The 15,041-nt window shown below is 46.4% G+C and overlaps 1 protein-coding gene across 9 annotated transcripts in view; it reads right to left on the bottom strand.

Moving 5' to 3' along the window:
• Nucleotides 1-15,041, bottom strand: part of MMS19 (MMS19 homolog, cytosolic iron-sulfur assembly component) — a 41,132-nt gene that overhangs the window by 1,613 nt on the left and 24,478 nt on the right. For 5 of the 9 annotated variants that reach the window (XM_009215095.4, XM_009215097.3, XM_003904069.2 and 2 more), the window contains 18 exons: nucleotides 10,846-10,932; nucleotides 10,196-10,270; nucleotides 9,721-9,798; nucleotides 9,043-9,181; nucleotides 8,323-8,477; nucleotides 7,572-7,650; nucleotides 6,840-6,965; nucleotides 6,566-6,647; nucleotides 6,119-6,219; nucleotides 5,865-6,014; nucleotides 3,905-4,060; nucleotides 2,631-2,730; nucleotides 2,063-2,165; nucleotides 1,876-1,944; nucleotides 1,528-1,654; nucleotides 964-1,064; nucleotides 752-808; nucleotides 118-304 (listed from right to left, as the gene is read on the bottom strand). In XM_009215095.4, coding sequence (XP_009213359.1) covers nucleotides 118-304; nucleotides 752-808; nucleotides 964-1,064; nucleotides 1,528-1,654; nucleotides 1,876-1,944; nucleotides 2,063-2,165; nucleotides 2,631-2,730; nucleotides 3,905-4,060; nucleotides 5,865-6,014; nucleotides 6,119-6,219; nucleotides 6,566-6,647; nucleotides 6,840-6,965; nucleotides 7,572-7,650; nucleotides 8,323-8,477; nucleotides 9,043-9,181; nucleotides 9,721-9,798; nucleotides 10,196-10,270; nucleotides 10,846-10,932 — 1,972 coding nt within the window. Of the gene's footprint in view, nucleotides 1-117; nucleotides 305-751; nucleotides 809-963; nucleotides 1,065-1,527; nucleotides 1,655-1,875; nucleotides 1,945-2,062; nucleotides 2,166-2,630; nucleotides 2,731-3,904; nucleotides 4,061-5,864; nucleotides 6,015-6,118; nucleotides 6,220-6,565; nucleotides 6,648-6,839; nucleotides 6,966-7,571; nucleotides 7,651-8,322; nucleotides 8,502-9,042; nucleotides 9,204-9,720; nucleotides 9,799-10,195; nucleotides 10,271-10,845; nucleotides 10,933-15,041 lie in introns of those variants that run through there. The other 4 variants (XM_021943550.2, XM_009215094.1, XM_021943551.2 and 1 more) reach the window with 4 other exon arrangements.

The following is a 15,041-nucleotide window of genomic DNA, read 5'->3' as shown; positions in this document are numbered from 1 at the left end:
TAGGCACAGACCACAATATAGCTCTAAAGAAGCAAGTGGCTCCTAAATTATCTTGGGGAATGTGGCCAAGCAAAGGAGAGGTGTGTATATGTGGGGCCTTTCTTTCAGACTCCTCACCTTGGGGAGCAGCATGGAAGCCCTGGACCAAAGCAGGCACATTATCAGTGAAGAACCGCTGGCGGAACATGATCCGCACTTCAGCATGGCCAGCACGAGTCAACACATCAGTGCAGTCAGACATGAGCAGAGAGAAGCCATCAGCTGCTGCTGGACCTAATTCTGGGTCATTCAGGAGGTCCATGAGCTGGAGAAAAAAGCCTTTGAGGTACATCAGGGAAGAAGATCTTAAGTGCCAAAGATGAGAATGGGGCTGGGTGTGGTGGCTCATGCCTGTAATCCTAGCACTTTGGGAGGCCAAGGCAGGTGGACTGCTTGAACCTAGGAGTCTGGGCAACATGGCCAGACCCAGTTCTTACAAAAAATACAAAAATTAGCTGGGTGTGGTGGGGTGCCCCTGTAGTCCCAGCTACTTGGGAGGCTGAAGTGGGAGGATCACTGAGCCTACGGAGGTTGAGGCTGGAGTGAGCTGTGATCGCACCACTGCACTCCAGCCTGGGTAACAGAGTGAGACCCTGTCTCCAAAAAAAAAAAAAAACCCCACACAGAGGAGGATGGAAGTCCTTGGGAGGAATAGGAGCAACAAGAAAGTTTGTTTAGGTCCTGGGTTCTCCTGTCTCCAGAAAGGACGTACCCGGGCTGTAAGGCAGGAGCTGAGAGGATGGTATCTGAGCACTAGGGCCTTTGTTACCTGTAATTGGAGACACAGAGAGCAATTGGGGAATGACACTCAAACCCCAGAACCCAGAGACATAGATGTTTATAGTTTAGGGTCAAACAGGGACATTTTATTTAACCAGACATAACTGCCTCTCTGTCTAAACAGACTCTACTCCAACTCCTTACCCAGAGAAGAAGAGTGAAGGCCTGACTACGACAGGGCCCAGAGCCCAGGCCAGCCTCCACTTTGTCCACAGCCAGCTGTAGGAATTCATCCAGCTGTTGCCCTAAAAAGGAGAGGAAATGGTGACATAAAGACTACACATTTTCCCTTTAACAATGAAGGATGCAAATCACTTAAGTGCAGAGCTCCCTGAGAAGCTGTTAGAAAGGGAAAATACCATTTTTGCCTGTGGACAAAATGATTGGACACCTGCATAAGAGCCTGGTATTCTCATAATACAGAGGTGCTGCCATTTGAAAAGAGAGGGTTGTCACTAGCCCCACTGTAGGGAGTAGGATGGCAGAACTAGATTCTTTGTGCTCCCTTCTCTTCTTAGGTACTATAAAGCTCTGCCCAACTGTGGTCTTGATGCTTTTCCCACAGGCAGTCCCAGGACAGTGCTTGAGCAGTTGAAGCCCTATTAATGTTATTAGCAAGCTCCTTTTAAAAAGAGAATGAGAACTGAGCTATAAGATTTCACGGGTAGTTGATTGTGGGAGGCTCCTTACACAGTCTGATCTCAGTACCTGCAGGGTGCTTGTTGAGGAGTCCTGCAAAGCACTTGGCAGCAGCGGTAGAAGAAAAGGGGCAGCTGTGGCAGCAGCTCAGTTCCAAAAGCTCCCGCATGAGTTGGTTCAGCTGAGGTATTTCCACCTACAGAAAACCTGGCCATGTAATGGACCCAGAGAACACCTGAACTCCAAGAGAACCAGTACACAGTGGCAGCAGGGACCGGGATGGATAAGAACTAACTCCTCTGGTGGGGGAAGTAAAAGATCAGCTTAGCCTGTGGCAAATTTCAACCCAAAGTCACCTGGGATCCATTTCCCCTTGTCAAGGTTAAATAACGGTACTTCCCAAATGTGCTCACTTACATTTCGAGGCAGGGAGCAGACAAAGGCCATAAGCAGTGCAATCAGCCGCCTCTGCCCCGAGGCGTCATCCTATAAAAGAAGCAGAGCCCGATCAAGCCTGCCAGCAATAGGCTTGTCTGCCCCTCTACCCATTCCAGATTAGCCCTAAAAAAACCAGCTTGAAGGATGTAAGTTCTAAGACTGTCACCTGGAATGGCTGGAATCGGCTCGGGAAGCTGTTTTCAGGCAGAAAGGAGACGTTGCCATCCAAGAAGAGGGGCACAATGTGTGTGACACTCTGGGCAGCTAACCTGGGGGCAAAGTACTAGGTATGACCAAGGAGCTAGGATTCTAAAGCAGCCCTCTCCTCCACAGACATGCTTTTCAACCTGGGGTTCAAATTAGGATCACCAAGTCAATGGGACATGCCCTGATCATTCATGCATTGAACAAATACTAATTTGGCACATATTATGTGCCAGTAATCATTTATATTCAGGTTCCCATCTGGGCAGTCAAGGTATGTTTTAAAATGCCCTACAGGTAATTCTTAAGCCCATCTGCAGCTAAGAACCACTGGTCCATGGCTTCCCACCCTCATAGTCCATGATGCTAAGAGCCCCTTCCTTTTGTTTTGTCAGCAAAACTTACAAGACAATTAACTGCACCCACATTTACATATAGGTAAAAGGACAGCTGACAAGGCAGCTACCTGTTGCTTCTTCCCAAGAATGCTATCCTCCCTGGGTTCAGGCCACATCCATGATTATACTTACTCAGGGCTCAGGTGGGTGGTAGCAGTGCCAATGACAGACACCATGGCAGCCAACACCTCATCCTCCAACAGTACTTTTTTCAGAACTGAGGGCTCCTTCTCTGCAAAACATACACATGCACACAATCACAAGACCATGACGGGTTCAAGAAATGGATGATTGGGTTCTGTCACCATCACTGACTCTGGGGCTTGACTCTAGCCATGACAGCAGTTCTTAATCTGGCCTCTGGTAGTGCTGTAGTCCTGAGAACCAGCAGGGCACTAGAAACAGGAGTGGTCTGACCTGGGGCCACAGAGCACTCTTGAGAACTCAGCACAGTCCTTAGACTAAGCCAACAGTGGGAAAGAAGGATAGCTAAGATGAACATTCTTAACATAAGAAATAGAAATGTTGTCCCTGGTGTTCATGGAGATGCAAAGAAAAAAAAACACAGTAATGTTGGTTTCTGAAAAAATTAAAAACATGCATTTTTCTTCATGAGTCATTATTTATAGCAACTATCATATATTGAGTACTTCCTGTGTGGCAGGTACTACACACTATCTTATTTAGTCCTTACCAACTACCCTGTGAAACAGATTTTCTTTTTTTTTTTTTTTGAGACAGGAACAGGATCTCGCTCTGTCACCCAGGCTTGAGTGCAGAGGCACAATCATGGCTCACTGCAGCCTTGAACTCCTGGGCTCAGGTTATCCTCCCACCTCAGCCTCTTGAGCAGCTGGGACTATAGGTATGCACCACTATCCTGACTATTTATAGGAACAGGGTCCCCTGTGTTGCCCAGGCTGGTCTCAAAACTCCTGGACTCAACTGATCCTCCTATCTTGGCCTCCTGAAGTGCTGGGATTACAGGTGTGAACCATGGCGCCAGCCTAGACGGTACTCTATCTCCTTCTTACAAGTGAGGAAATTGAGGCTTGGAAAGGCTGAATATCTTCACCTAAATTAGCACGCGGTAGAGCTGAGGCTGAAACCCAACCAGGTGGGCTTGACTCCAGAGTCCAATTCTAAGTAAACTAATCACATAGCACTTCAAGGGGAAAAGGTGTGCATTCTTTTGAATGTTGCTAACACTAGTAGATTTTGGTTCCTGCCATTGGTCAGGGTGGCACCCTTTGCTATGAAATGAAATCTCACTCTGAGGACAAAGGATTCAAAATAAACCTCTGATGATACAAAACACAGTACCAATACCCAGAGGGTGGCAGTGGTGGTCAACACCAGCAGAGGGCAGAGTTCCCAAAGGCCAGAAAGGAGAGGTGTAAAGTTACCTGGCATAGAGGCCTGCACAGCCAAGGCAAGCAGGCAAGGTATAGCTGTCTGGTGGAAATACCAGCAGCTCTCAGGGTCCTGCTGACATTTTTCTGCCACCTGTTTGAGGCTCTGACAGACAGCAATAACGTCACTGGATTGTGCAACCATATTCCCTGTTGGTGAGAAAGTGTTCTCTGTAAGGTTTTCTTAAAAGCACTTTCAGGTATTTCCAATACACAGCAGATGAGAAGAACAAAGATGAGCGAAGAGACCAAGAGTGCCTTATTAAAAAGCTGAGTCACTTTATTCTCCTGGCTGTTTTTTCTGATCTATTCAGACTTCATAGTTGAGACTTGCTCTGTCCCAGGCTCTGCAGCAGAAACACTTGTATATATTCTCCCCTTATTTTTCGTAACAACCCTAGAAGTATAATTTCCCTCACTCTATAGAGAAGGACATGCAGGCACAATGAAATAAAAGATCAGTGGCTTTTCCAGGGTCACAGGAAGTGCAAAGTCAGGAATCAAGCCCAAGTTATAATCCAAGTCTAGTATTCATTCTACTATGTAACAGCTGCTGGATCAACCATGGTAGGCCTGAATCTACCCACAGGGCAGGCTGCTGTCACTTTTGCCTTGGAGCACTGCTTCTCAAACTCAACGGTCTCTGAGTTACCAGGGGACACTGTTAAAATGCAGATTCTGATCAGTGAGGGCCTGAGATTCTGCACTTCTAACAAGCTCCCAGATGACGCCCATGCTGCTGGTTAACAGACCATCTTTTGAGCACCATGGCCTTAGGGTGATGCCTCTCAATTCTGCCCCACATGAAAATTACCTACTTTTTTTTTTTTTTTTTTTTTTTTGGAGACAGGGCTTTACTCCTGTTGCCCAGGTCAGGCTGGAGTGCAATGAAGCGATCTCGGCTTGCTCCAACCTGCACCTCCCGGGCTCAAAGTGATCCTCCTGCCTTAGCCTCCCAAGTAGCTGAGACTACAGGTGCATGCTACTGCTCCTGGCTAATTTTTGTATTTTTTGTAGAGATGGGGTTTCGCCATGTTGCATAGGCTGGTCGGGTCTCAAACTCTTGAGCTCAAGTGATCCATCAGCTTTGGCCTCCCAAAGTGCTGGGATTACAGGCGTAAGCCACCACACCTGGCCTGGCACTTTTTTTTTTTTTTTCCTGAGACAGAGTCTCACCCTGTCTGCCCAGGCTGGAGTGCAATGTCACGATCTTGGCTCACTGCAAACTCCGCCTCCAGGGTTCAAATGATTATCCTGCCTCAGCCTCCGGAGTAGCTGGGATTATAGGCGCCTGCCACCACACCCAGATAATTGTTAGTAAAGACGGGGTTGCACCATGTTGGCCAGGCTGGTCTCCAACTCCTGACCTTGTGATCTGCCCGCCTCAGCTTCCCAAAGTGCTGGGATTACAGGCGTGAGGCACTATGCCCGGCCCTTTTTTTCTTTTGAGACAGAGTTTCACTCTATCGCTCAGGCTGGCCAAGCTGGAGTGCAGTGGTGCAATCTCAGGTCACTGCAACCTCCGCCTCCCAGGTTCAAGAGATTCTCCTGCCTCAGCCTCCCTAGTAGCTGGGATTACAGGCGCATGCCACCATGCCCAGCTAATTTTTTTGTATTTTTAGTAGAGACGGGGTTTCTCCACGTTGGCTAAGTTGGTCTCAAATTCCTGACCTCAAGTGATTCACTGGCCTTGGCCTCCCAAAGTGCTGAGATTACAGGCATGGGCGGCGGCTCTGGCTGGGTACTCTTAATAGTACTATTGCCCAAGTCCCATCCCTCCTCAGAGACTGATTTAGTTGGACGCAGGCATCAGTATTTTTTTTTTTTTAAGAGTTGATTGTGTTACTCTTATGTATAGCTACAGCTAGAACCACTGCCTTAGAGGCATCAACTCCAAACTTGACTACAGCTCCCCATTCAGCCCAGTCCCTTGGTTATTATTCCTAGTAGTTACCTCTGTTCACCTGCCAGAGATGCTGCAGCAGCAGAGGCAGTGTCTCCTTGACGATGCTGGGATGTGTTGATACAGCTGACAAGGCTTGCAGACAGCACAGATGCCGGGAGCATTGGATGTGCTCATCTCCTTTAGTCAAATTTGACTCCCCTGAAAGCAACCCATAAGATGAAGGTTCACTGTGTGATAGCAAGCACGAAGGCCCCAAAGCCTTGCTGGGAAGGGATGCGCCACAGAGGATTAGAGACACATACCTACACGCAGCTCCTCAGCGAGCTTGGGTATGAGGTGGCTGCTGAAGGCCACAGGGTAGAGAGCAGCCAGGGTTCCTGATGCTTCCAGTGCTGCCACCCTGCTGGAGGCGCAGAGCAGATGAGCAATGGCTGAGCCTTGGCTCACAGCTCTCTTGCCTAGGTCTGATATTAGGCAGATTCAGGAGTGTGAGCTCCCAACACCTCCTTGCCAAAGAGTAGAACTCAAGTACCTACCCCACTGAGTTTGACAGGGTTTCTTAAAGCCTAAGAAGAGAGCAGTCCTACATCTCTCCAACCGGTTAGCAGCCAGAGCCTAACACAGAGCTCACCTCCCCTAAGGAGAGCCAAGGGTCAGAAGCACAGAGCCCTGGTCCTAGCTTGATCTGTTGCTGCCAATACAGAGGCAGGGAACAGCGTGCTCTATATCTCACTGCTTTAAATTCTCACCAACTCTGGGAATCCTCCTCCAGGAAGCTCAGTCTGTACAGGTGACCCACTGCCAGCTCCAAGTCCTCAGAAGATAGGAGATCTGTAGTTAGAAGGGAACATGAATCTCATCTTTCGTCCCCTGCAGCCATCACAACCCTTCCAAGCTCTTATTAGAAATCCCAAATCATCCAGAGTTGCAGTGAGAACAGGATAGTAAGGCTGCTTTTCACTAAGGCAGCCTTACAAGAAAAGGACCAATATCCTTCTCTTCTCTCTTTCCCTTAAGATGTACCTGGCTGGGCACCCAAGACTGTGAGTGTACGGATGCCAACAAGCTGAAGCTGGGTGCTGGGGTCTGTTAGGGCCACGAATACCAGTGAGCACAGCTGGTCCTTGAAGCCATTCAGAGGCCTTTGATCTAGGGAGAGACAGAGGCCAGGTTAGAAGGAAGCCATTACATTCCATATCCCTGACTAAGCTGTGATATACAGACAACCTGGGGTAGATTTTTTTTTTTTTGAGACAAGGTCTCTGTTGCCCAGGCTGGAGTGCAGTGGCACAATCTGGGCTCACTGCAGCCTCTGCCTCCCAGGTTCAAGCTATTCTCCTGCCTCAGCCTCCTGAGTAGCTGGGACTACAGGCATGTGCCAACATACCTGGCTAATTTTTGTATTTTTAGTAGAGACAGGGTTTTTCACCATATTGGCCAGGCTGGTCTTGAACTTCTGACCTCAAGTTTTCCACCTGCCTTAGCCTACCAAAGTGCTGGGATTATAGGTGTGAGCCACCATGCCCCGCCTCCTGGGGCAGATTTAAAGAGCTTAATCCACTGGGTATCCAGGAAGCACACTGAGAAAAATAAACAGATCTCATCCATCTCATCTATTAGTGTTCTCTTGTGCTACAACCTCAGAATAGGACCATTGTTCTAGACTACTTTTCCACAGCACTCTTTGCCCTGCTGTCCTTTATAGTCTGCAGTGTTCAACAGTCCCCAGAGCACTGCAATGGAAGGCAACCTCACCTCTGTCTTCATAGCTCCATTTCTGCTGCAGCTTCAAGAAACCCAGGAGCATTTCAAGGATTGTCCGCCGCTGGCTGCTCTGTAATGTTTCAAGGGGTACTGGAGTCAAAGAATATTTTAAGGGATTTCAATCCTGCTACTCTGGATGTAGGGAGAAACCTTTCTTTCGTCCAAGAGATGGGGGTTTTGCTATGCCACAGTCAGGCTGGAATACAGTAGCATGATTATAGCTCACTGCAGCCCCGACCTCCTAGGTTCAAGTGATTCTCTTGCCTCAGCCTCCTGAGTAGCTGCGACTACAGATGCGTGCCACCTTATCCAGCTAATTTAAATTTTTTTTTTTTTTTTTTTTGTAGAGATGTGGTCTTGCTATGTTGCCCAAGCTGGTCTTTAAATCCTAGCCTCAAGTGATTCTCCCGCCTTGGCCTCCCAAAGTGCTGGGATTACAGGCATGAACCAGCATGTCCTGCTTGGCTAATTAAAAATAAATTTTGTTTTTTAGAGATGGGATCTCGCTTTGTTGCCCAGGCTGATCTTGAACTCCTGGCTTCAAGCAATCCTCCCTTCTTGGGAGAATGATCCTTTTATGTAAGAGACAGGGAAAAAGTGAGTAAGGGAAGCAGCAGCAGCAGCAGCTAATGGGAGCAAAACCCAAGATCTACTATGTCGGCCCCAGCTAAAACTTAGCACTCTGAGAAAGGGAACCTAGCACACAGGTCCCATCATTCCCCCAAAGATTCTGCTCCCTTACCTGATTGTGCTTGTGGAACTGTTCCAGCAGTAAAGGCAGGACATTGCTGGTGATATAGTCACAGGCCCGGGCAGATGCACCTGCAGCTGCCTGCAACAGCTTGGCACTAGGCCACACGAGTTTCATATCCGGTTCACACAGGTGGTGCCTGCAGTCTAGAGAAGCAGCACATCACAGACCTGGGGAGGAGGCCAAATGGTGCCTGACTCCCCTACAGTCCACAGAGGTTGAAGACTGAGACCCATAACAGTTTGCAAGCAGTTAACACTCAAATTGTTTTCAATTCAGAGTAGGGCTATTGCCCCCAGATCACCAAATATATTGGGGCTAAACAAGAAAGGTCACTGGCCCTTAAGGAATGTCATTTATTTATTTATTTTTTTTTAAATTTGAGACAGAGTTTTGCTCTTGTTGCCCAGGCTGGAGTGCAGTGATACGATCTCAGCTCACTGCAACCTCTGCCTTCCAGTTTCAAGCGATTCTCCTGCCTCAGCCTCCTGAGTAGCTGGGATTACAGGTGCCCACCACCACGCCCGGCTAATTTTTGTATTTTTAGTAGAGACGAGGTTTCACCATGTTGGCTAGGCTGGTCTTGAACTCCTGACCACCCACCTCGGCCTCCTAAAGTGCAGGGATTACAGGCGTGAGCCACCGCACCCGGGCAAGGAATGTCATTTCTATTGTGCTCACTCCCCTTCCTGGCTGCCACAGCCCCATTACCCTGTAGAATGTTGCTAAGGAAGGAGTCAAGGAGGTCCTCAGCATCAGCCCTCAGCACAGAACGAGACAAACACGCAGTCAGGGAGTGGAGGGCCGCCAGGCCCTCTGCCTCCACCCGCTCACTTGCCGTCTGGAACACCTGTCAGGGAGGGATCCCATGGCTACTGAGGTGAGCCTGCACCAGATGAGACCCCACCAATCCACTGCCTATTTCCTTGTTGGAGAGGAGAGTGAGAACCTCTAGGACACAGAAATGGAAATTAACACGTCAACTGAGTGTCTTCTCAACTGGTGTGTTCTTACCAAGTCCTTAGTCACACTCAGGACAGAGACACACACTTTCTGAGAAACAGAAAGCCAACTCTAAGCAGTGGTTCTGCTCACCTTTCTATTCACCACGGTGCCAGAGGCACCATAACCTGCACTCCTTGCCACAGAAGGACAAGAAGTGGGTAATGTGCAAAGGTGATCAACTGCTCTTACCAAGCAGCTGACCGTCACATAGGGACTCTCTCTCGTCATTCAACTAGAATTATGTCCCCCTGCTTGCCTCCTGAATAACCAGGCATAATACCTTGGCCCTGGGGATGACAGAGGGAAAAGGACAGGATGTATTATTTCCCCTCATGCCTGCCAATTGAGAGTTAATAGTAGTGAATTTATCTGACTAACACTCACCTCTCTGCGGATAGAAGCCCAAAGGCTGGGGAGGAAGTCCTTCAGCTCCTTCTGTCCATACACAGCACAGCAAGCATTCTGCCAAGGAAACCGCTGTTATCAGTTATGTGCACACTCAGACACCTAGGATGTGCAGGTACCTCAGCATAAGGACACCTGGAGGAGCCTTGGTCTCAGCAGAAAAACCAGTGAAGATTTTTAACAGTCCTACTCAGGGAACAGAAAAATAGGAGATTACCCTGGTTGATGAAATAGAAGCCTAAAGAGGGAGTGCTGCTCAGCCTTTCCTCAGTTACTATGGGATGGGACACAACAATATGCAGCTGGGGGCTTCAGGTCGACACAGAGGCCCAAATCCTGGGTGTCCTCTTCTGAGGCCCATGAACTGTTCCTTGGCTATCCAAGAATCTATATCCTTTAGTACCCCTAACTTGTCAAAAGGTAGCTGGGTCCTGCAAGGAGAAAAATCACTCACCAGAGTCTGTAGAGAATCCAACTTGGCACTCAGAACCTCAGAATCCACTTTCTCAATCAACAGGGGCAGCAGAAACTGTGGGACAGAAGCAAGATCTTAAGCCTGAGATGGGTAGTATGTCAGTCACATCAAGTCCTCAGAAGCAGGTACTACATCAAGGAGCTATACTGAAGTCAGGAGCTATGAATGTGAGCTAACTTCCTGCCAAGCAGTGGCCAGAGCCCCACTACCTCAAAAACAGGCAAGCTGACAAAGTTACAGGATTTTAAAAGACAGCACCATATAGGGATTGGGTTTATTTATTTATTTATTTATTTATTTATTTATTTATTTATTTTGTGTAGGAGGGGACGGGGTCTCCCTATGTTGCCCAGGCTGGACTTGAACTCCTGGGTTTAAGTGATCCTTTCCACTCAGACTCTCCTGAGTAGCTGGGACTATAGGTGTGTGCCACTGAATCCAGCTCTGGATTATGAAGAGATGCTAAAGTTTTCTATATCGAAGGTTTGAAGATATCTGCCACATAAGACACTTGTAGGGTGTCATGCCCTAAAATGTATACCAGATCTTTTTTTCTCCATGCTTTTACTGCTCTTTCTTCAGAACCTTCTATGGGCAGAGGCTATACACCCTAATTTGGCTAGACCCACCTCAGCGAATCGTGGTGTAGAAGCCAGCACAGCGCGAAGACTCAGGATGAGGTCTTCTCTCTGGATACCATGGGGGTCATTAGGTGGCTGGAAAAGGGAGAAGGGCTGTGGGTTTGTGTAACATTTCAGACCACCCTTGAACCCAGGCTTGAACCTGGTAACCCTGCAGAACAGGGTGATACTCATACCCAATCAGGGAAGACAGTAAGATAATGACGCCTCAGCAAGAAGACATGCTTGACCTTTTATGTATTCCTTGGGAACTTTTGTCTTTAGGCATTTTTAAAGATCTGATTACACATTTTCTATCATTTCACCACTAAGAGATAAGCATGCTTAACTTTCTCGTGTATTGCTTTCTTCTCTGATATATATTGTTACTATGTGCTAGTATATACTGTTTCTGTATACTTAAAGATAATTTTGTACATGCAGTTTTTAATTTTTTTCACTTAACATATTAAGAACATTTTTATGGTATTATTCTTTCATAGCATTAGTTTTAGTGGCTATGATTTCATTTTGTGGTTGTACCAGTTTATCTAAATAATTCCTTGTTGATGGACATTTCCATTTTCTTCACCCTTATAAAAAGCTGTAAATCTGAAAACAGAAAGCCTTGATGGTTTCTGTACCAAGACGACAGATTGAAAACATAAATCAGGTTTTCCTTTTCCTCTTCGCAAACTCCACCAAAAACACAGTAAAAGAAGGGATTTACTTTTTTTTTTTTGGAGATGGAGTCTTACTCCGTCACCCATGCTGGACTGCAGTGGCTCAATCTTGGCTCACTGCAACCTCCACCTCCTAGGTTCAAGTGATTCTCATGTCTCAGCCTCCCAAGTAGCTGGGGTTACAGGTGCGCCAACACACCCGGCTAATTTTTGTATTTTTTGTAGATATAGGGTTTCACCATGTTGGCCAGGCTGGTGTGGAACTCCTGACCTCAAATGATCCACCCGCCTCAGCCTCCCAAAGTGCTGGGATTACAGGCGTAAGCCATCGAGCCTGGCCTGGTTTTTGTTTTCATGACTGTACTTTGATAGAAAAGATAAAACTGTGGAATTATCTTATAAAGTAACAAAAAGACAGAGGTACAAAATAGAAAACAAAACGTCAGAAAATCAGAGGTCCAACAAAAGATTAATGAGAGTTCCAAAATGAAGGAACAGAGAAAAGAGAGGGGAAGAAATCATCAATTAAACAATTCAAGAGAAATTTACAGGACTAATGGACATGAGTTACTACTGACAGGGCCTACTACTAAGTGCCCAACAGTGCATGAAATAGACCAATACCAAGGCACATCACTGTGAAGTTTCAATATATTGGGGAGAACCAAACTTACCAGTTTCTAGAGAGGAAGAAAAAAATGGTAAATACGAAGTTTATGAAACAGAAGAAATTCAGACTTCTCCACAGCAAATGAAAACTAGATAACTAGACTTATTTATTTATCTATTTGAGATGGAGTTTTGCTCTTGTTACCCAAGCTGGAGTGCAATGGCACGATTTTGGCTCACTGCAACCTCTGCCTCCAGGATTCAAGCGATTCTCCTGCCTTAGCCTCCCGAGTAGCTGGGATTAACAGGCACATGCCACCACGCCCGGCTAATTTTTTTGTATTTTTACTAGAAATGGGGTTTCACCATGTTAGCCAGCAGCTGGTCTTGAACTCCTGACCTCAGGTGATCCGCCTGCCTTGGCCTTCCAAAGTGTTGAGATTATAAGCGTGAGCCACCACGCCCAGCCAATAACTAGATTTAAATGTAGCAATGCCTTCAAAATCTTAGGAGAAAATAATTTCTTTTTTTTTGGTTACTGAGTCTGGCTCTGTCTTCCAGGCTGGAGTGTAGAGGCATGATCTTGGCTCAATGTAACCTCTGCCTCCCCAGCCCAAGCCGTCCTCCCAGTTCCGCCTCCCAAGTAGCAGGGGCTACAGGCTCAACCACCACGCTGTTCATTTTTGTATTTCTTATAGACAGGGTTTTGCCATGGTGCCCAGGCTTGTCGTGAACTCCTGAACTCAAGCAATCCACCTGCCTCAGCCTCCTAAAGTACTGGGATTACAAGTGTCAGTTACTGTACCTGGCCTCTTTCTCAGGTGCAATCATAGTGCACTATAGCTTCAAACTCCTGGCCTCAAGTCATTGTTCTGCCTCAGCCTCACAAGTAGCTGGGACTACAGACATGTGCAACTGCATCCAGCTAGAATTCTTTTTTTTTTTTTTTTTTTTTTTGAGATGGAGTTTTACTCTTGTTGCCCAGGCTGGAGTGCAATGGTGCAATCTCAGCTCACTGTAACCTCCACCTCCCAGGTTCAAGCAATTCTCCTGCCTCAGCCTCCCAAGTATCTGGGATTACAGGCGCCTGCCACCGCGCTTGGCTAATTTTTGTATTTCTAGTAGAGACGGGATTTCACCATGTTGGTCAGGCTGGTCTCGAACTCCTGACCTCAAGTGATCCTCCCACCTCAGCCTCCTAAAGTGCTTGGATTACAGGTGTGAGCCACTGCACCTGGCCTAGAATTTCTATTCCTGAATTACATACCCATAATGTCAAAAATGAGATAAAAGATTGAAGACATTTTAGGCTTACAAATCTAAAAAATCCTCACTTCTTCCTACATTCTCACCGGAAAATACTAAAGGAAGTACACCACCAAACTGAGGGGGTAAACCACAAAATGAGGAATATGTGAACTCAGGAAATAGGAGATCTGATCCAAGAAAAATGATAAGGGAATCTAGGATGACGGTGAAAGAAGATCCAATATCTACTCTGCATTAGGAGTAAAAATCAACCTGTTGACATTGTTTGGCTAAGAATGGTTTTAACATTTTTAATGTTTGAAACAAACCAAAAGAATATCTTGTGACAAGTGAAAATTATATGAAATTCAAAGTTTAGTGTTGATAATAAAAGTTTTATTGGGATACAGCTACTGTAGCTGTTCTTGTCTCTAAGGCTGTTTTTGTGCAGTAACAGCAGAGTTGAGGAGACCATATGACCCACAAAGCTATTGTCTGGCCTTTTATAGAAAACGTTGGTCAGGCATGGTGGCTTATGCCTGTAATCCCAACACTTTGGGAAGTCAAGGCAGGTGGAAGCCCAGGAATTCAAGACCAGCCTGGGCAACAAGGCAAAATCCTGTCTCTATAGAAAAATACGACAATTAGTCGGGAGTAGTGTCGTGTGCCTATAGTTCCAGCTACTCAGGAGGCAGGGGTGGGAGCATCACCAGAGTACCAGAGTCCAGGGAGGTGGAGGCTGCAGTGAGCCGTGATGGTGCCACTACACTCCAGCCTGCCTCAAAAAAAAAGAAAAAAAAAAAAAAGAAAAAAGAAAGAAAAAGTTTGTCAGCCTCTTCTTAGAGTGAGCATATAAGCATAGTGAAGAAACTGAACCTTAAACTGATCAGATCCACTATGATGGCACACGATCGATACTGAGTTGTGGCTCGGCGTGGTGGCTCACGCATATAATTCCGGCACCCTGGGAGGCTGAGGCAGGTAGATCAGTTGAGGTGAGGAGTTCGAGACCAACCTGGACAACATGGCAAAACCCCATCTCTACTAAAAATATATAAAAAAAAAAATTAGTCGGGCATGGTGGCACGTACTGTAATCCCAGCTATTCAGGTGGTTGAGGCACAAGAATCACCTAAACCCAGGAGGCAGGGGTTGCAGTGAGCAAGGATTGTGCTACTGCACTCTGGCTTGGGCAACAGAGTGAGACCCTGTCTCAAACACAAAACAAAACAGAACCAACAACAATAAAAACCCTGATTTGTAAGACAAAGAATATCTGTAACTCAAATAGTTACACTAAAGCCAGGTGCCTCTGTTTTAATTAATATCTTGATAAGAGCTTTCTGCTTCTGACAGACTGCAGTGCAGAACAACATACAAAAACTGCTTGAATGAGAGAAACTTTCCTAATATTATCTGTAAGTTTATTTTGCCTAGATTATCTCTGTGAAAATAAACAGCTGTGAACAGTGATTGTTTCCAATGGGAAAATGGACAGTGGCAGTAAAGGGGTATGAAAGGAGTTTAATTATCTACCCTTTAAATGTTGAATCATGCTCATTGTATAACCTTTCAAAAAATTGGATGACATACTGTTCCTCTCCCCCAAATTATAAATGCATATATTCTTTGACCTAGCAATTTCTTTTAGGAATTTATTCTATC

This window comes from Papio anubis, chromosome 11 (genome assembly GCF_008728515.1).
Source record: "Papio anubis isolate 15944 chromosome 11, Panubis1.0, whole genome shotgun sequence".
In the NCBI taxonomy this organism is placed as follows: Eukaryota; Metazoa; Chordata; class Mammalia; order Primates; family Cercopithecidae; genus Papio; species Papio anubis.
The sequence above is the reverse complement of the archived record's forward strand: the minus strand, read 5'-3'. Positions and strand labels throughout refer to the sequence as shown.